The sequence below is a fragment of the Callithrix jacchus genome, chromosome 12, assembly GCF_049354715.1.
Source record: "Callithrix jacchus isolate 240 chromosome 12, calJac240_pri, whole genome shotgun sequence".
NCBI classification, from domain to species: domain Eukaryota; kingdom Metazoa; phylum Chordata; class Mammalia; order Primates; family Cebidae; genus Callithrix; species Callithrix jacchus.
The window spans coordinates 50,339,740-50,361,176 of NC_133513.1; the positions used below are offsets into that span (position 1 = coordinate 50,339,740).

The 21,437-nt window shown below is 49.1% G+C and overlaps 1 protein-coding gene across 4 annotated transcripts in view; it reads left to right on the plus strand.

The window, feature by feature from the left end:
* The window catches only part of ANXA11 (annexin A11), a 53,562-nt gene that overhangs the window by 21,085 nt on the left and 11,040 nt on the right, over positions 1-21,437 (plus strand). For all 4 annotated transcript variants that reach the window (XM_078345457.1, XM_035267844.3, XM_078345458.1 and 1 more), the window contains 5 exons: positions 12,782-12,844; positions 14,780-14,892; positions 16,302-16,697; positions 20,959-21,046; positions 21,293-21,387. In XM_078345457.1, coding sequence (XP_078201583.1) covers positions 12,790-12,844; positions 14,780-14,892; positions 16,302-16,697; positions 20,959-21,046; positions 21,293-21,387 — 747 coding nt within the window. In that variant the 5' untranslated portion in view covers positions 12,782-12,789. The remainder of the gene's footprint in view (positions 1-12,781; positions 12,845-14,779; positions 14,893-16,301; positions 16,698-20,958; positions 21,047-21,292; positions 21,388-21,437) is intronic.

Here is a 21,437-nt window from a genome sequence, read left to right on the forward strand (position 1 = left end):
GGGCCCCCTCAAGCATTCCAAGCTTGCACTCTTCCTAATGTGAATGCGCACCTGAGTCCTTTGCTGGTATAGAAGCCTGATTTCAACTTAGAGTCCCAGCTCTATTGTAGTTATATAAGCACACACACACACACACACACACACACACACACACACGGTCCCTGACTCACAGTTTTTCAACTTTATGATGGGGTTACATCACTTTAAGAAAGGCTTATCGGGATGTAACCAGCTCCTCCGCTTATGATGGGGTTACAATGAGGCTGTGGTTTTTATTGAGTGTATGCCACTCTTACACCATCGCAAAGTTGAAAAATCGTACGTGGAACCATCATAAGTTGGGGCTGCTGTGTTGCCAGCATTTTCAACTCATGAGGAGTTTATTGGGATGTAACCCCACCCTCAGTCAAGGAGCATCTATATGTATTTATATTAAAGTTCCTAATATTTAGAGATATGAACAGTTACACATGAAATAATATATGATGTCTGGGATTTGCTTAAAAACAATACAGGGGAGTGAGTGGGTTGTGGGATGAATCAAGATGGGTCTTAAGTTGATAATTGTTGGAGCTGAGGGATGATGGTTTATTAAATTGTTCTGTTTTATATATGTGCTCTATAACAAAATGTTGTGAAAAAAGTCGACCATTATTAATCAGTGCCTCTGTGGTTAATGGATAGATTAATAGTGTGGCTCACTCCATGGAACTCCACAGCCACAGTTAGGTACATGGTCTGCTGGTGCCAGCTCCTGCCACTGAAGGGGTGTGTGGGGCAGAGTTTGGGCTCTGTCTGCTTTCCCCCATCATCATAACTATGAGGAACTGTGAGCTGATGCACAGAGGGTTTCTGGAACCTTCTGGCCATGAGGAATGGCCTTGGCAGACCCTTTTTGAAAGCACGCTTATTGCACTGTCTCCTTTTGCCCTTGGAGGAGGGGTCTTCGAGTAGGTGGCCAAGGGAAGGACCCACTGGAACCACCAGTGAAGCCAGTCCAGCTTGGATGGAAGCAGCACAGGTTTTGCGATGCAGCACTGTGAGGGGTGTCAGGTGTTGTCATCAGCTGCCAGCAGGCCAAGCTCTATCACAGACCCTCTCTGCCACATGTGTGTGATTTGAGCAAGCTATGTCCCTAGTGTATTTTAACCACAAAACCGAGGGAGTTAGTACATGATCCCTTCCAAAGTGGACGTTTTGTGAGTCTGTAAGTCTAGGATTTGGGGTGAAAGCTGAAAGAGGCCCCCTTCAGAAATCCTAAGATCCCAGAGGAAGGAAGGACTTCAAAAAGGGATGCCCCTGGTTTTGCCCATGGGACAAGTGAGGTCTGGAAGCAGAGGCCTCAGGTCTCTGGCTGAGATCCTTAGAACAGGGCTACCATAGTAGGTGTTTCTGCCTTGTCTTGGACCTTCCATCTTGAGTTCTGGGTTCCAGGCTCTTGTTGGCACCTTGCTCTGGGCTGTCGCCTCCCTCTCTCCTGCCCAGTGACCTGGGACGGGATGAGTGCCCAGCCGCTCGCATGGCAGTGTGTGGAGGTTGTGAGCCACTCAGACCAGCTCAGGCTAGCTAAGTCTCCACTTCCCCAGTGCATGCCAGGAGGGGCATCAGGTCAGAATGTGAATTGAGAAGGAAAACTCCAAGCAAAACTCTCAGTACTTCACCCTTGGCCAGATGTGTGGTTTTTCCCCCTACACTGACCAATTCTCTGACGCCAACTGGGTGTCTGTAGTGCAGCTCAATTCTGACCCTAACTGGAGTCACTCACTGCAGACCTGGTAGGTTAAAGGGCTCAGTCCCACAAGACTGCCAGATATGTATTACTTATATCACGTTATCACATGAGCCATTACTTAACCAGAGCTGAGCTTTCTGCTGAAGAGTTTGCAGATGCATCAGTTTCTTTCCTCTTTAAAAAAGTTGTACATATATGGGGGGTGGTGGAGAAGGGGAGGGAGAGCATTAGGACAAATACCTAATGCATGTAGGGTTCAAAACCTAGATAACAGGTTGGTAGGTGCAATAAACTACCATGGCACATGTATACCTATGTAACAAACATGCATGTTCTGCCCATGTATCCCAGAACTTAAAGCAAAAAATTATACATATATCTGAGCATATGTAAGCTAAACACATTTGCATATACATTTATCTTCTATGTAAATGTATATATACACATGTATTATACATTTCTGGGTGTGTATTTGTGTGTCTTGAACTATTCGTCAGAAACTGCTTGGTGGTGACCTTTGTGTACAAGGATAGAGGGAAGAATGACTTGCTTTTCATTTCGTGTGTTTCTGTTCTGTTTGAATTTCCCTACAGTGTGCTTGTATTTCTTTTATTTTTTTAATAAAATTTACTTTTTAGAGCAGTTATAGATTTACAGCAAAATTAAGTGGAAACTACAGAGTTTCCCTGTTCCCCCCCACACACACGCACCCGCACTACAGTGGTTATATTGTTACAACCAGCAAAGCAACATTGACATGTCACTACCACCCCAAGTCCATAACTTACATTAGGGTTCACTCTCGGTGTTGAATTATCTCTGGGTTTTGGCTAATGTGTAATGACATGTATCCATCATTACAGTACCACACAGAATAGTTTTACTGCCCTACAATTCCTTGCTCCACCTGTTAATTCTTTCCTCCACCAACCTCTGGCAACTACTCATCTTTTTGCTGTCACCATAGTGAGACCTCAGTCACGTTGGGGTCACCACCCAAGACATTGATCATGTCGGTGTCCCTGTTTGGGTACCAGCTGTGATGAGTATCATGTTGGGGTCACCACCTGAGACCTCGATCACCACTTGTGAAGGTCTGTCCTGCAGACTCTGATTCAGCGACAGATGAATGAAATACACTCATACACACCAGAGTACAGTATGAGTCAAGTGGGCTAGGGATGGTCATCAACTACTTTCAGAGGGTGATTGCAGCTAATCAGCCACAATTCCCTGTCCTTCCTCACATTTATTCAGTATACATTTAATAACAGAGGTTCTAAGTCAACACACTTGTGGATAATTAACATGGTTAAAGGAGTGGTTTTATGCATGATGAAAGGTCTTGGTTCCTGGGCCCAGAATAAACACCATTAATGGGTAATTTCCTTTATTTCCCTTTGACATCCCCCTGAGAGGACCATCCAGCACAAAGTTTACATGAGCAAACAAATTAGTGTAGGGAAAAAGGAATGTGGGGTAAACAGACTTACCTGGGGAAGCTTTTATTATTCTAACCTTTACCCTGTGACTTAAAGTTCTAATGTAAGAACTGGCTACCTTCAGCCTGTTCCATTAAAACCTTTTGGCCTTCCAAAAAGTTTGAGATTATAATCTTATAACTTTCCTTAATATTTTGCCAACCACCTCGAGTGAATCCCAACACCATAGTTTTGCTTCCTCCAGAATATCAGAGTTAGAATTATATAGTGTGTAACTTTTTCAGATTGGCATATTTCACTTTGTCATATGCATTTATTATGCATTTATCCATGTCTTTTCATGGCTTGATAGCTCATTTCTTTTTAGCACTGAATAATATTCCATTGTCTGGATGTACCAGTTTATCAGGTACCTAGTAAAGGACATCTTAGGTGCTTCCAAATTGTTGGCGATTTTGAATAACACTACTGTGAATATCCATAAGCCGGTTTTGTGTGTGGGCAGAAGTTTTCAACTCATTTGGGTGAAAACCAAGAGCATGATGCTGGATCATTGGTAAAACTATCTTTCGTTTCTTAAGAAACTGCCAAACTGTCTTCCAAAGTGGCTGTACCATTCTACATTCCCACCAGTGATGAATGAAAGTTCCCATTGCTCCGTATCCTCACCAGCATTTGGTGTTATCAGTGTTTTGGATTTTGGCCATTCTAATAGGTGTACAGTGGTATCTCATTGTTTTCATTTGCAGTTTATTAATGACATGTTGATCATCTTTTCATATGCTTATTTGCCACCTGTATATTTGTTTGGTGAAGTGCCTGTTCAGGTCTTTTGCCTATTTTTTAAGTCATAAGGTTTTCTTGTTGAGATTTGAGAGTTCTTTGTGTTTTGGATAATAGTCCCTTTATCAGATAAGTCTTTTGCAATTATGTTCTCCCATTCTATGGCTTGTTTTTTGTTCCTTTCATTTTATTTATTTATTTTTTATTTTTTTGAGATAGGGTTTCACTCCTGTCACCCAGCCTGCGTGCAATGGTGTGGTCTGGACTCACTGCAACCTCCACGTCCCAGGCTCAAACGATTCTCCCACTTCAGCCTCCTGAGTAGCTGGGACCACAGTCACATGCCATGATGCCCGGCTAATATTTTTGTATTTTATTTTTGTAAAGACAAGGTCTCACTATGTTGTCCAAGCTGGTCTCAACTCCTGAGCTCAAATGATCTGCCTGCCTCAGCCTCCCAAAGTGCTGGGATTATAGACATGAGCCACTGCACCCTGCCTCATCTTTTCATTTTAAAGAATATATCAGCAGGGATTATTGGAGCTGCATGGTTTAAACTATTGTCTTAGCTCATTTTGTGCTGCTCTAACAAAATATCACAGACTGAGTAATTGATGAGCAACAGAAGCTTATTTAGCTCACAGTTCTGAAGGCTGGGAAGATTGTGAGGCTGCGTCTGGCAAGGGCCTTCTTGTGCTTCGTAACGTGGCAGAGGATATCACATGGGTGAGAGAGAACAAGAGTGAAAGAGAGAGCATGTTATACTTTTGTAACAAATCACTGGTGGTCAGGAGCCCACTTCCTCCATAACACATTAATCCATTCATGAGGCAGAGCTTCTTAAAGGTCCCACCTCTCAGAACTGTTGTATCAACCATTAAGCTCACAGCACATGAACTTTGGGGAACACATTGAAACCATAGCAACAATATATTTATATTTTATGGATGCAACCTTATGGAGAAAGTATTTTTTAAAATAAATAAATAAATGTGTGTGTGTGTGTGTGTGTGTGTGTGTGTAAAAACAGGTTAAGGATCTAATGTTAAAAACAACTAATATAAAAATATTCCTTCCACCAGGCTGGGGACAGTCAGTGGAAAACCACCCCACGAAAGCATCTGCTCTAGTCCAGGCCTGATTCGTTTGCTGCTAGGCCCTGAGGGGTAGGGGGTGTCACTGCTGTGTGACTTTTGGCCCGAGATGATGTTTCCAGGCCTTTGCCTCTAAGCGTTAGCCTGGTATAGCCTCTGTTCCCAAATGAGCCCTGTGCTGTCCCTCTGGGGAGGACAGTCCAGAGTCCCAGGCATGGCACTGACACCAGCCACCTCTCCTTTCCCTCTGTGTCCCCTGAAGTCAGGGAGGACACCAGCAAATGCATGGCGTAGCCTTGCTGGTGGCTGGAGCCCATATCTCTACCTCGCATTGTTGGGTAGAGACACAGCAAGGCTTCCCTTTGTCGTAGGGGATGGCTGAGTGGGGGCAGTGAGACTCTTCTTGCTCTGGCAGTTTTGCCTCCTGTCCCAATGTAGCATTTCTAGATTCTTGTTAGGGGACTCCAGCCAGTGCCCTTTTAGAGCTGTGAAATTGAATGGTACACTTACATATACATAACACAGCTTTAGGGAACAGGCCCTTTTGCAGTCCCTGAGAAGCACCCCCAGATAGCTGCTCTGTGCTTTCGGCATCCACCGAATGCTTTGAGACTGGCTTCTGGTGCAGTGCTGTCATGCCAGACTCCTGTCGACTTTAGTAGGGATGGCACCATGTTTGAGAGGCCCAGAGCCAGTGAACAAGGCATAGGGCTTATTGAGGGCACTCACATACTGGGCGGTCCAGGGGCGACAGGCTGGATGGAAGGATCACTGCTGACTGTAAAAAGCATTTTGTTTGACGTTTTCATTTAGCAGCCTCCTTCCTAATCACCTCCACCTGGCAACCTTCATTTAATGCAGAACAAAGAACCTTGATTTCCTGTATGGCCTGCATTTCATGGAATGGCTTAGGGGTTCAGATGTTCCTTATAGATAAGGAATGGGTCTCCAGGTTGGCCATAGTTCCTTAGCTCAAAACTCTGATCACACATTCTTCTTAGACTGTAGAGTCGTTCTGGGTATGCTTAAGTTAAGTGATTGTGGTCAGGTACATCTGCCATGTAACTGCAGGTGGTGGGGGGGATGCCTACGTATAGTGCCTGTCCCTAGAGCTTACTATTATGAAGAAGAGTGTATTAGTTCGTTCTCACACCACTATAAAGAAATCTATGAAACTGGGTAATTATAAAGAAAAGAGGTTGAATTGGCTCACAGTTCTACAGGCTGGGCCTATCCCAGGTTGAAGCGCCCAGAATATGGGAGCCAAGGGACCAGCATTTTTAGTGAGCTCTTCAGGTAAGAGAAAGCATGATGCTGGCATCTGCTTGGGGAGGCTTCAGGAAACTTACAGTCATGCAGCAGGCAGGTCTTACCTGGCTGGAGCAGGAGGAAGAGAGGTGCAGGAAGGAGGTGCTACACACTTTTAAACAAGCAGAGCTCACCAGAACTCTCATGAGAACAGCACCAACGGGGGAAATCCACCCCCATGATCCTGTCACCTCCTACCTGGCCCCACCCTCCAATGCCGGGGATGACAATCCGATTGTATTGTAATTACAGCCTACAATTTGGGCAGGGATACAAATCCAACCATATCAAAGAGTGAGATCGATAAGCTAGAAAGTGTCTAATACCTTAAAGAAAAGGGTGTTTCCTAGAGTGTGGACCACAGAACCAGTTACATCAGCATTACTGGGATTGGGGGGTATGTATGCTTGTTTGGACTTCAGACTCCTGGGCCTATCCTAGGTTCAAAGGCCCAGAATATGGGGCCCGGCACTAGCATTGTTAGCGAGTTCTCCAGGTGATTCTCATGCGTGATGAGGCAGTGTAGCCTGAAGCCGGGCAGCAGCAGCATCACCGGGGAGCCGTTGGAAACGCAGCTTCTTGGGCCCTGCCCCAGAGACACTGATTGATTCAGAGGCTCCGGAGGTGGGGCCCAGAAATCTGGGTTTTAGCAAGTCGTATAGGTGACTGTTTTCCAGAAGCACCGATTTAACTGGAGAGGGCCGCAGCTGGATGAAATCAGGTGCACAGCTGCAGCTGGATGGTTGCAGTGAGGATGGAAGGGCAGTGTTTGTGCCACAGTCTACCCTAAGAGGTAGGACCAGAGGCTAAAAGTTCCCCAGAGACAGGTTTCTAAGAATTGAAGCAATCCCTAAGGGGGCTGGCTGCCTGTGATGTGCAGGAGGCCCTCTCCATTGAGTCCCCGTGTCAGAGGGCCATGATCAGAAGCAGGCATAGAGCCAGGGACCTGCCCTGGCCATCAGAATTGCACCAGCAGTGTGAAGCATGCCCCTTGCTCCACGCAAGGAAAGAAGGAGAGAGGCAGTTGTCAGTGCAGAAGGTGTGATTCTCATGGATGCCAGAGAGAGCAGATCTGCTGGATTATATATAGTTCACTGTGTTGCCTCTGTCCTGGAGAATGGGGGTTGGACAGGCTAAGGAAGGGAACATGAGGGCCTTGAAGTCCTGCCAAGCCCAGATATGGCAGCCCTGGGGTGCCAGGAACGACTCCTCCAAGGACAGCCCCTTGTGGTGAGCTCTTTCGAAAAACTGCAGAGGCCAAAGTTACCAGAAGACTGGACCATGAACAGATTTCTTAATTTTCAAAGAAAAGGAGGAGAAGAATGCTGCTTCTGTGAGTCAGAGAGCTATGTGCTGATCCTGCAGCCTCTAGCCTGTTAGAACATGGACAGCTGGCAGGGAGACTGGTCAGTACTGGGAGCCTCTATCTACCTGAAGGTCACCCCAGGCTACTGGACTACATGGTGCTTTTCTCCTGGGGTAATTAGGCAGGTAAACAGGCCCTCTTCAGAGAGGTGTGCTAGAACACTCACTTGTGCATGTGTACTGGGTGGCGGAAGAGTGAGTTGGGAGAGAGCTGGTTAAATGCCTGCATCCACATGGCACTTAGTGTTTGATGTTGAACTGGGGAGTTCTGAGTGTGACAGTTCTGCAGTGTCCCTCATTGGCCTTTTTGTTGTGGTTACTTGGCAGAACACAAATACCATGCTTATTGCATCTGTGGATGTAAAACAAAGCTGAGAGAGGGGAAAAATGTTTGATGTTGGGCAGAATCCCAGAAGGTCTCGGCAGACTGGAGCAATGGCGGAACCCAAGGGAGAAATTTCACAGGAACCCGCATGATGTCTCCATGGCCTGGGAAACCATGTGTACCAGTTCAGGGAGGTGGGGAGTAGCATCCACTGGAGGGAGATGACAGCCTTGCCCTGTGCTCTGCAGACCATACCTGGGGTATCTGGTTCTGGAAAAAAACCAAAAGAGAGAAGAGTGGGGAGCAGGCCAGGTGTGGTGGCTCATGCCTGTAATCCCAACACTTTCGGAGGCTGAGGCAGGCAGATCACCTGAGGTCAGGAGTTTAAGACCAGTCTGGCCATCATGATGAAACCCTGTCTTTACTAAAAAATACAAAAATCAGCCCAGTGTGGTGGCAGGTGCCTGTAGTCCCAGCTACTTGGGCGGCTGCAGCAGGAGAATTGCTTGCACCCAGGAGGTGGAGGTTGCAGTGAGCCAAGATTGCACCACTGCACTCCAGCCTGGGCGACACAGTGAAACTCTGTCTCAAAAAAAACAACAAAAAAAGAGTGGGGAGCAGACTTGAAGCTATTTCAGGCAGAGAATGGTAGGGAAAAATGAGGCTATTCTAAGAAGGGAGGACTAAAAGTGTGTCTTGGGTAGAAGGAAAGACCTGGGGTGCAGGACTGCAGCTCGCAGTGGGGTCAACCTGCCTTGTGGGACCCTGCAGGGCAGAGCTCCTAGCCAGGAGGTGGATTTCGACTCCTGCTGGGAACTCCCTTAAAAGCCACCCCAGGAATGAGCCCCATGAGCGCCATCAAGGCTGCCTGCGGGCCCTCTAGGTCTGCCAAGGCTGCCTGGAACTGAATGGACCCTGTGTGTGTTCTTTTAGTCTTGGAAGAGCATCCAGGATGGACTTTGGGGGCCAGAGGAGTGGCCTCAAGTGAGCTCAGAAGTCCACACCTGAATTGGGCCTTTTTAAAAGTTGTTTTTTAATGGGCAATACATGCATGTGGCAGAAATGCAGAGGGCACAGATCTAAACCAGGAGCCTCATTTTCTAGCCCCAACTTTCCTCTCCAGAGACAGCTAGTGGTAGCTAGTTTCTTGTGTGTCATTTACTAGGATGTGTGTGCAGATATACACATAGGAACCACTTAGTTTGTATGTTTCTGAGTTTTTTATTAGCTTAGGACATGTACAGTAGTGTACCTTGATTGATAATGGTGGTATCTTTCCATATACAGAGCTGGCTAATTTCAGAAATAGCTACAGAGTATGTTGGATCTGTTGTGGTTTATTTAACCAGCCTCATTGGTGGAAGTTTAGGAGTTGTTACAGATAATGTTGTAGTAAAATTCATGTCTGTATGACATTTCACACAGTTGTGTATCTGGGAAAGACACTTCTAGAAGTAGAGTTGCTGGGTCAAAAGGTGTGTCATTTTAAATTTTGACATCTCTGTATTTTTTAATTTTTTTCCTTTTTTTTTTGAGATGGAGTCTCACTCTGTCACCTAAGCTGCAGTGCAGTGATGCAATCTTGGCTCACTGCAACCTCTGCCTCCCAGGTTCCAGCCATTCTCCTGCGTCAGCCCCCTGAGTAGCTGGGATTACAGGCACCTGCCACAGCACCCAGCTAATTTTGGTATTTTTAGTAGAGACAGGGTTTCACCATGTTGGCCCGGCTGGTCTCGAACTCCTGACCTCAGGTGATCCACCCACCTTCTCCCAAAGTGCCGGATTACAGGCATGAGCCACTGTGCCTGTGTATTTTTAATTGGTGATTCCTTTACACGTTGGTGAGGGTGAACATCTTCAGCTCCTTTTCTATAACTGCCAGATCTGTTCACATCATTTGACAGTTTCTCTAGTGGTTATTGATCTTTTTCTTATTATATTAATACAACTTTTTTCCCAAGTTTTCTTTAATCTTTATTTTTTTTAATTTGTTTCTTATTATGCTGAAATTTTATTTTAGACCTTTGGTTCTTGGGGCTACTTCTTTCATTGAAATCTTTGGCCTGGCTGGAATTTACTTGGTGTAAGGAACAGGGTGGTATCCAGCTTTTGTTTCTTGGATTTTTTCCCTGGCCTGGCTGTGGATGGGGCTTTTGGCTTCATTCCTTTGGGAGTAGGCCAGGAGTGGAGAGTGTCTTTGGTGCTTAGAGGTCCTGCCTAGTGGAGTCTCCAGAGAGGAAGGTGGTAGAGACACCATCCTGGCTTTCCCTGCTCACCTGTGGGGCAGTTCCTCCTGTTAGAAGGTTCCTAGCCCCCTGGTCATTCACATCTGCCAGGTTGCCTCCCCACCAGTGAGGTCTGAGGATTTGGCAGAGTCTGGGCAGAAGGGTCAGGCTGGGGCCAGGACAGGGAGGGCTCTTTACTGACAGCCAGCTCACCCAGCCATAGGGACATGAGTCACACCCTCTCTGAAGGCGATGCCACCAGGGACCTCATCTACCTCATCCAGAACAGAGCTTAGGGGCTCCAAGAGACTGAAAGCTGTGCACGGACTGGGTGCTTGGTCCACACTACATGGAGCCAATTCCAGCTCTCTCCAAAGCCATAGTGCTTTGCCTACAGTCACCTCTGGACCCACTGACTCAAACAAATGACCACACCCATAGTGCTGAAAACCAAGCCCACTCTGTGGGGACCAGTGGCACCTTGAGGAATTTCTTTAGCTTCCTTAAAAACAGCATGTAGGCTGGGTGCAGTGGCTCATACCTGCAATCCCATCATTGCATGAGGCCGAGGTGGGCAGATCACTTGAGGCCAGGAGTTCAGACCAGCCTGGCCAACATGGTGAAACCTCATCTCTACTAAAAATACAAAAATTAGCCAGGCATGGTTGTGCCCACCTGTTGTTCCAGCTACTCAGGGGGCTGAGGCATGAGAATCACTTGAACCCAGGAGGCAGAGGTTACAGTGAGCTGAGATCATACCACTGCACTCCAGCCTGGGTGATAGAATGAGACCCTGTCTAAAACATAAAAATAGACTGGGTGCAGTGGCTCATGCCTGTAATCTTAACACTTTGGGAGGCTGAGGCAGGTGAATCACCTGAGGTCAGGAGTTTGAGACCAGCCTGGCCAACATGGTAAAAATCTGTCTCTACTAAAAATACAAAAATTAGCCAGGCATGGTGGCAGGCGCATGTAATCTCAGCTACTTGGGAAGCTGAGGCAGGAGAGTCACTTGAACCCGGGAAGCAGAGGTTGCAGCGAGCCAAGATCACACCATTGCACTCCAGCCTAGGTTACAGAGTGAAGCCCTGTCTCAGAAAAATAAAAATTAAAAAAAAATAGCATGTACCAGCCTGGCCAACATAATAAACTCTTGCCGCGCCCCCCCCCCTCCGCCAAATTAGCAGGGTATGGTGGTACATGTCCTTAGGAGGCTAAGGTGGAAGGATCACCTGAGCCCAGGAGGTCAAGGCTGCAGTGAGCCATGACTGTGCCACTGCACTCCAGCCTGGGTGACAGAGTGAGACACTGTCTCAAAATAAACAAAATCTAACATGCCCAGTTTTCAAGGTAAATATGAAGGGCAGCTAGAATCTTGTAGTTGGATAGCATGGCCAGAACAGTGGTCTTCAAAGTGGGTTCCCTGGACCAGTAACATCACCTGGAAACTTGTTCAGAATGAAAATCTGGTTCTACCGTCTCACAAACTCTTGGTGGTGGAGCCCAGCAATGTGTTTTAACGATCCCATCAGGTGATTGTGATGTGCACTGCAGCGTGAGACCCAGTGTGTCAAAAGAAACCGCTCACCCGAGACGAGCAGGTGTGATTGTTGAGGGAGCCTCAGGTTTCCTCACATGCCCGCCTGTCATTTGCCATTGGGTGTCTCTGCGAACTGCAGCAGCTGCTATTTGCAAGAGCAGGCAGGTTGTACAATGTGGCTGTTGTCACAGCAGATCTGTATCCCTCCTCACAGTTTAGCTGGCATGGGGCATTGCCAAGGGATCTGTGTTCAGAGAGACTCCATGAGAGCAGGTGTCTCACCTGGCACCTGTCCAGGCCTCTCTTCTTTCTTTACTAACAGATCTGCAAATCACTTACTTCTGCAGCCTTCGCTGCAGAAACAGGGTGGTGGTGCCTCATTTTCCCTGGTTCTCCACCCTGCATCAGATGAACTTCCTGAGGGCTCTTGCTTCTAGGAATGAAGCTTCCATACCTTACCAGCTCCCCTTGCCCGATGAACCAAAGGTTGGAAACTGAAGGAAGACAGAGGCCTCTGGCTTCCCCTGTTGCTGGAGGGATGGCAATAAGTACACAGGAAGATAAATAGACAGACCTGGAGCCCTGAGGATGAGGCAGTGTGTCTCTAGCTCTGAGGCTGGAGAGCAGGCCCAGAGATGCACTGCATCCTTGTCAGCAGAGGCAGGAGCAAAGCTTCACTGAGAGGGACTTTCAAGGAAACAGGCTTCTGGGCAGTGAGTTCTGTCACTGTGGGTGGGGCCGGGGGTGTGGCCCTGGCCCAGAAGTCAGGCAGTATGCTGGTGGGTACTATTCCCAGCTGGAGGCGCCAGCAGGAGACAGTGAACTTCTGCAACAAGCAGGGCAGATGCAGCAGCTTCTCTTGCTGGGTCCTGGTTGTGGTGGTGGCTGCTCCCTTGAGAAGATGGCTCCCACAGGCCAGCAGGGGCTCCCAGGCAGAGCCTGAATGTGCTTTCCTCTTCTCTTCCAGATCTTATCATGAGCTACCCCGGCTATCCCCCGCCTCCAGGCGGCTACCCGCCAGCGGCACCAGGTAAGAAGGTCTGGGTGGGGAGGAGAGTGAATGTTGCCTCTGTACAGTGGCCGGGAGTAGGAGGGGAGAACAGTAGTTTCTTCAGTCCCTCTTCCCCTCACTCCCTTCTCCCCTCACAGCCCAGCCCAGCACGGGAGGGGAGGATAGGATAACGGAGTGAGGGACAGCCAGTGGGGCAGGAGCTGGAGAAGAGCGTGATGCTGAAGCCATGGGAGGCCTGGGTTTGAAACTAGCTCCAGAAAACCCTGGACCAGGCCCAGGGCTGGGTCTCTTGCCTTAGTCACTGGTAACAGTGAGCAAATGCTATCACTCTGAGACTCCGTTTTCTTCTCTGCAAAATTGCTTCAAGGATTTCTCCCTCATTGGGGGGTTCTGCATACCAATGAGATAGACAGCAGAGCCTCTGATGTGGTGCCCTCCGAAGCATTGCTAGGTGATGGTTGCCATTGCCACCTCTCCTACTCTCTGCTCAAGGTGTGTGGGCTTGCAGCAATGAGATCCCCCTCGCCAAGAGAGGAAGTAGAGGCAGATGCTAAGGGTCAAAGGTCACTCCCTCCCTGTGGCTGCAGGAGCTGTGGGTAGTCACACGTAGAAGTCATCTTCTCTGGCCCTGGCCCCTTTTGGTTTTCCTCAAATGAGATTTGGTCCCCACAGTGGGAAAGGAAATATGAGGGTTTGTAGAACCAAAGGGAGAAAAGGGCTGTTCCAAGGCTGGTCATCCTGAGGGTGCCTGAGCCGCTGCCCCTCACCCCAGGGGACCCCCAGGCATTATTCATTTCCTTGGAGCTGAGTTCCTGTGGTTTGAGCACCCCTGGCCTGCAGGCCATTTACCTTCCCTACCATTCATTCAGCAGGTAATGAACAGGCCCAGACTGGGAGGTGGCTCAGCCACTGTCCCAGAGCATGTTAGGGGCTGAGCTGAGCCACTGCCCTCTGAACAAGCCCATCCCAGGTTGGCTGGCACTGACCTTGGTCCCCTCTCTCTAGTAGAAATCCTGCCCACTGGGTCCTGCCACTGCCACCTTCGCTAGCACAGCTGAGCAGCCTCTGAGCAGCAAGAGAGGAGGAGACAGGAGATTTAGGGAAGGTTCTTCCTGGAGGGTCTGGAGCCCTAGAGCCGAAGAGCCGATCTGAAGCTCCCGTGGACAGGAAAGCATCTAACAGGCCAGAGGCCACATGATGATGCCAGTCTCAGTGACAGTGTCATATATGAATGCCCCTCGGGCCCCCAGCTGAGCCAGACAGGCGTTACCTCAGTCCTCATCACAGCAGTCCAGCCGTACACTCCTCATTAGCCCATTTGTCAGCTGAGGAATCAAGCCTAACAAGGGCGAGGGTGAAAGCCCTGCCCCAGGGCACGTGCTGGTCCTGCTGGTTTCAGAGGGGCTTTTCGCCTCTGTTTCCTCCTGTCCTCTTGCAGACTGGTATATGTGTTCCCATGACCCAGCGTCATCTCCCTCCAGCCTCTTATCCTGCTTCTCCCTGTCTTTTACAGACATATAATAGCAAACAGCCAAACCCCTTCCCACCAATGCCTTCATGTAACTAAAATCTCAGAGCTCCCTGTGGTCACCTCTGTCATGGGCTCAGCCTGGTGTCCCACAACAGTCTGTCCTTGTGTGTCCTCCGGCTCCAAGATGGTGAACTTGGGAGGGCAGAGCCTGCCTGGGCCCTCCCAACCTCCTTAATACTCTACAGGGGGTCTTGGGAGTGTTTGGGGAACTCCACCTTCCTCCTTGAGAAGAGGGGAAGGTTTCCCCTCCTCTGCCAGTGGGATGGGGGGAGGCTTTCCTCCTGGTGTTTTCATGTGGTCTGTGGTGTCCTGAGGCTTGAGGCTTTGCTAGGCCTCCCTGACCACCTGGGAGCTCGAATCTCTGCCTTTCCCCTTGTGGTGGGGGACCGGCAGGGGGCTAAAGAGCTTGGTGTTGCTTTCAGGTGGTGGTGCCTGGGGAGGTGCTGCCTACCCTCCGCCCAGCATGCCACCTATCGGGCTGGATAACGTGGCCAACTATTCGGGGCAGTTCAACCCGGACTACCTCTCGGGAATGGTGAGTCTAGCCCTCCTGCCAAGGTGGCCCTGGGGCCAGAGGAATCAAAACTGCTGGCCTCCGGGGCTCCAGAGTTGTCTACGTGTGTGTTGCTGTGGTGTGCAGTGTGTTGAGCTGCTCCTTAGAACAGGGTTTTCACCAGGCTTCTGCCACTTGCTCTCTGCCCCTCTCTGGGTCTCACTTTCCCAATCTGTGAAATGAGGGGAAGGGGAGTGTAATGGACCAGATGATCTCAAAGACCCCTTTCAGCCCTTCGGGGTTAGGGCTGGGAGCGTGGTGATGGTGTGTGCATGAGTGTGCATGCATGTGCTGGGTATGAGTATCCACATTCATGTACCTGCATGTGCATGTAGGTATACATATGGAGGGTTCTTCTGGTTAGGCCTGGGTGGGTGTGTGGCAGGTACCTTGGGCAGACATGCTGCTTTTTAAATGTATTGTTTTGCTTTTAAAATAATACATTTTATGATCTAAAACAGATGCTTAGAGGAAATGATGTAACCAATACACACCCTAATTTGTGCCAGGCCCAGATCTAGGCACTGGGAATATGTGAACAAAACAAACAAAAACCTCGGCCGTGCTGCATTTATCTTCTATGGGGAAGAGGCAGGCAGTAACTTAAGTCAGTGATGTGAGGTTACTGAAAGTGTAGGTGCCATGGGAACAAGAGGCGCAGGGTAAAGGGGTCAGCAGTGGGGGCGGGGTGGGGGTGGTGCAGGGATGATGATTTGAAGTTGGCGGTAGGGTGGGTCTTGCCGAAAAGAGGATGTTTGAGCAAAGACCTGCAGCAGGGGGAAGAAGTGCTGTATGGATGTCTGGGCAACACCAGTGCGCTGAGGTGCCAGGGGGCCTGAGGTGCTTGAGGAGAGTGAGGAGAGGCCAGTGTGACTAAAGTGAAAAGGCGAGGGTGTGAGATGAGAAATGAAGTCTGGGAGTCCCGCTCTTGCAGGGTGTAGGAGGCCATCCATCCTAAGGATTTAGGCTTTTATTCCTGGCGAGTACAAATTCACCTGAGTACGCCTGCCAGAGGTGTCTGTAGGTAGCAGATTGACGTGATGGGGATGCCCCAAGCCTGCATATGGGACCCATGCACCTTCTTGGGCAGTGAGCTCTTAACCTTCACCCAGGTGGTCTGGGATGGGATGAACAGCTATGTGGAGAGGGAAGGCACCTCCCCTGCAGAAGGGAGTGAGGATCTCTGGTTTGGATCCAGCTGCATTGTTTACTGACTGTGTAGCTTTGAGCAAGTAAACTCATTCTATGGTCTCTGAAGTGGGTATAACGATACTTCATATTCCGCAAGTGGAGATGCTGTGAGGACTGACTTGGCTAAAGTATGTAAAAGGGTGGAGGGACAGAGTACAGCAGGGCCCGGTGGCCTCAGGCTCTGCTTTGTGTCCTTGCAGGCGGCCAACATGTCTGGGACGTTTGGAGGAGCCAACATGCCCAACCTATACCCTGGGGCCCCTGGAGCTGGCTATCCACCAGTGCCCCCTGGGGGCTTTGGGCAACCCCCTCCTGCCCAGCAGCCTGTTCCTCCCTATGGGATGTATCCACCCCCAGGAGGAAACCCACCCTCTGGGATGCCCTCATATCCTCCATACCCAGGGGCCCCTGTGCCGGGCCAGCCCATGCCACCCCCGGGACAGCAGCCCCCAGGGGCCTACCCTGGGCAGCCACCAGCGACCTACCCTGGTCAGCCTCCAATGCCACTCCCTGGGCAGCAGCAGCAGCAGCCAGTGCCAAGCTACCCAGGATACCCAGGGTCTGGGACCGTCACCCCCGCTGTGCCCCCAACCCAGGTAAGTCTCAGCCTACTGTCCCCCTCGGTCCAGGCCTGGGGCCCAAAGGCTGGAGACACATGGCCAGTAGATGGGGAGACAGGGAAAGGCATAGGCCTCCAGCTGCAACCTCTTTTTTAGTGTTGGCCGGGTGCAGTGGCTCATGCCTGTTATCGCAACACTTTGGGAAGCTGAGGTGGGCAGACTGCTTGAGCCCAGGAGTTCAAGACCAACCTGGGTAACATGGTGAAACCCCATATCTACTAAAAATAGAAAAAAATTAGCTGGGCATGGTGGTGTGTGCCTCAGGCGGCTGAGGTGGGAAGATCACCTGAGCCCAGGAGACAGAGGTTGCAGTGAACCGAGATCATGCCACTGCACTCCAGCCTAGGTAACAGAGCAAGACCCTGTCTTTAAAAAAAAAACAAAAAACAGAAAACAGGCCAGGCGAGGTGGCTTATGCCTGTAATCCCAGCATTTTGGGAGGCTGAGGTGGGTGGATTACGAGGTCAAGAGATCGAGACCATCCTGGCCAACATGGTGAAACCCCGTCTCTACTAAAAATACAAAAATTAGCTGGGCATGGTAGCACGCACCTGTAGTCCCAGCTACTCAGGAGGCTGAGGCAGGAGAATTGCATGAATCTGGGAGGCGGAGGTTGTGGTGAGCTGAGATCATGCCACTGCACTCCAGCCTGGTGCCTGGTGACCGACTGAGACTCTGTATCAAAAAAAAAAAAAAAAAAATTACAGAAAAACAAAGAGCGTCACCTTCTCGCAGACTCCCCACCTCCCCACCTCTGGGTTGTGTTGCTTAAGGCCCGAGGGAGCTGTCCCGTTTCTCCCAGCATGATGAGAGACTCCACATGGGAGTTGGGTCAAAACGCCCGGGCGAGTGCTCCTCATTCCTCTGTCATTTACTGTCTGGGCTGTGTGTTTTGTTTTTTTTTTTTTTGGAGGGGGAGGAAGGCAGGAAGGAAGGGAATAAGGACGGTAGGGAGGAAGGAAGGGATGAAGGAAGGAAGGAAGGGAGGAAGTGGGGAGGGAGGGACGGAGGGAGGGAGGGAAGGAAGGGAAGAAAAGAAATCAAGCAATGAAAGAGACATTGCCAACCTGGATCTAGAGGTTTACAAGTTGATTTCTTTTTTTTGAGAGAAGGAAAGAAAAAAAAAATAAGTAAAGGAGAGGAAGAAAGAGGAAGAGAAAGAGGGAGAGTAAATGGAAATACTGCTTTATTTTGAAAAAAATTGGGTATTAATAATGGTCAATCAATGTTTCATTTAAACTTATGGGTAGGTGTGATGTGGTATTGACAAGAATGTATATTTTGTGTATTTGAAGTGGAGAGCTCTATAAATATTTATTAAGTTTACTTGTTCTGGATCTGAGTTCGAGTCCTTGATATCCTTATTAATTTTCTGTCTCATTGAATCTAAGTCTCCTATCTGGGTGTTAGGATCGTTAGCTCTTGTTGTTGCATTGATCCTTTTACCACTATATCTTTGTTGCTTTAAAATCTATTTTATCCGATACGAGAATTGCAACTCCTGCTTTTTATTTATTTATTATTTATTTTTGCTCTCCATTTGGTTGGTTAATCTTTCTCCATCCCTTTGTTTTGAGTCTTTGTGTATCCTTGCATGTGAAACAGGTCTGGATGTAACATGCCGTTGGGTTTTGGCTGTGTCTTTTGATTGGGAATTCAGTCAATTTAAATTTAGGGTTACTGCCATTTGATGTTGACTGGCTGTTTTATCCATTTGTTGGTGTAAATTCTTCTTTATGTTAGTGCTCTTTACTTTTTGGTGTATTTTTAGAAAGGCTAATACTGGTTGTTTCTTTCTGTGTGTAATGCTTCTTTCAGAAGCTCTTGTAAAGCAGGCCTGGTGGTAATAAAATCTCTGAGTTCTTGCTTGTTCATAAAAGATTTTATTTTTCCTTCAGTTGTGAAGCTTAGTTTGGCTGGATATGAAATTCTGGGCTGAAGGTTCTGTTCTTTGAGGATGTTGAATATTGGCCCCCACTCTCTTCTGGCCTGTAGCATTTCTGCCGAGAGATCTGCTGTAAGTCTGATAGGCTTGCTTTTGTGGGTAATCTGACCTTTCTCTCTGGCTGCCCTTAGCATCTTCTCCTTCGTTTCAACCCTGGTGAATCTAACGATTATGTGTCTTGGGGTTGCTCTTCTTGAGGAATATCTTTGTGGTGTTCTCTGTATTACCTGGGGTTGAATGTTGACCTGCTTTGCTAGTTTAGGAAAATTTTCCTGAATAATATCCTGAAGGGTATCTTCCAGCTTGGATTCATTCTCTCCGTCGCATTCAGGTACACCTATCAAACGTAAATTTGGTCTTTTCACATAGTCCCACATTTCTTGGAGACTTTGCTCATTCCTTTTTATCCTTTTTTCTCTAATCTTTTCTTCATTTTTTATTTCATTAAGTTGGACTTTGACCTCTGATATCCCTTCTTCTGCTTGAACAATTCGAGTGTTTAAACCTGTGCATACTTCTCGGAGTTCCTGTATTGTATTCTTCAGTTCCATTAATTCACTCATACTCCTCTCTAAGTTGTCTATTCTCAATAGGATTTCATCAAACCTTTTTTCAAAGTTCCTAGTTTCTTTATGTTGGGCTACAACATGTTCTTTTAACTCACCAAAGTTTGTTATTATCCATTCCTTGAAGAGTGATTCTGTCATCAGGAGGCGCTCATTCTCCATCAAGCCTTGTTCCATTGTTGATGTGGAACTGTGATCATCTTTAGAGGGAGAGGCGTTCTGACTTTGAGTATTCTCAGCTTTTTTACGCGGGTTTCTTCCCGTCATTGTAAATTTATCCTCCTGTCGTCTTTGAAGTTACCAACTTTCAGATTAGGTCTCTTGAATGGACGTCCAGGTTGTTAGTTCCCAGGGCCAGAGCAGCGGCTTAAAACTGATGGTGTTTTCTGCCCAGGATTCTCCTGTCGGGCTTCCTTCTTGTTTCCATAGTAAGCGACTCTGCCTTCCCCGGGCTCCAAACCTCGGTCAGAAGGGGATCCTGTCCCGTTTACTCTGCGCCGAGCTGCCGCGACGAGGTGCCGGCGGAACCGCTGCGCTGACCACGAGAGTCGCGCTGGCGACTCGTGTGTTTCCACCACTGGGGGATCTTCTGCTTTGTGAGCGACCAGACTTTGTCTGAAAGTGTGGCGTCCTCTAGTTCTCCGCGCCTTCCCTGAGAGCTGCAATCCCGGGATGTTAGCGATCGGCCATCTTGGATCGTTCTCCCAGGCTGTGTGTTTTGTAAGAACTGCCCAGGCCACACATCTCAAGGCTTTGTGCCCAACAGCTATCTTCGGTCCCCTTGATATTCACCCCTACAGACAGGTTTTGGAGGATTCTTAAAGTTCCCTTTGGGTAGGGAAAATGTTGGCAGTTTCTCCAGGGTTGATCTTCACTCATTTTGGAGAACAGTTCATGGTTGCAGAACCTAGAATTCATCGTCTTGGTTATATGGCCCAACCAGCCAGCACAGGGGTAGTGGTTACGTGCTTGATGACTGTTTTTAGACAGAGCGTCTCCTTTCCTCCTTCCCTTCCACACCCACATGTTCCCCCACCCCGCGCCATCCTCCAGACTCCCTCCGTTATCTTTTCCGTGGGCTGTTCCCATAATTGTGTTATAACCAGTTTGTACCAGCCCCTAGGAAGACAGTCCACTGGGAGACAGTTTAGCCTGGAAAGTTCCAGTTCAAGTTTGCTGGGTTGTGGAGCTGCCAGGGTCTGGAGGTGGTAGTCTAGAGCACAGTGCCAGGGAACCAGTGCTAGATCAAGAGGTTGTCGGGGTGCCATGCACAGTTGTGGAGGCTGGGCACCTACATCCACCAGAGGGGAAATGTGGGCTAGCCAGCCCTGTTAGGAGTACCCATGTGTGCTCACATGTGCTGTGGAGGCCAGGCATTGATGAGAGAGGCCACAGCCCCTGCTCCTGAGGCCTGCCCTTCCTCAGGAGTCTAAGCCCCAGTCCTGGAGGACCTGGGTACCGGGCAGATTTTCAGCGTCAGGACTCAGCTATAGGTGGGCTCCCAGCCGCTGGAGCCAGGAAGAAGCTCCAGTACCAGAACAGGAGGCCAGATAACAGTCGAGTTAGGCAGACTCAGCATAGAGTCTTCTGCGTTGTTGACTGTGGGCACCATCAGATACCCCAACTCTTAGAGAGAGGGCTGTTCCCAGAGTCTGGGCTGGAGCAGTCTCGCATCTGGGGAAGGCGGCGTGCACGTCATCCTACCTGTGACTGTTTGTCTGAGTAGTTTGGAAACCGAGGCACCATCACCGATGCTCCTGGCTTTGATCCCCTGCGAGATGCCGAGGTGCTGCGGAAGGCCATGAAAGGCTTCGGTGAGAGACCCTGGGTGGCTGAAATCCTACCCCTGCTGCCCATTCCCCAGGCAGTTTCACAGTGGCTCTGTGGGCTGGGGTAGCCAGGGGATGCAGCCCTGGCCTCAGTGGTGATAAAAGAGAAGGTGGATATGGGGGTGCAGCTGGGAGGCCCAGAAGAGTTAAGGGACGCAGGCCAGGGAAGTCTCAGCTGCAGAACATCTTCATGACCCCCACCCCAGCCACCCCTGTTGCCTCTTCCTCCAGGCACGGATGAGCAGGCCATCATCGACTGCCTGGGGAGTCGCTCCAACAAGCAACGGCAGCAGATCATCCTGTCCTTCAAGACGGCTTATGGCAAGGTGAGCTGTGGGGTGGGGGCAGGGGACAGTGAGGCGTGTCCTTGGCTCAG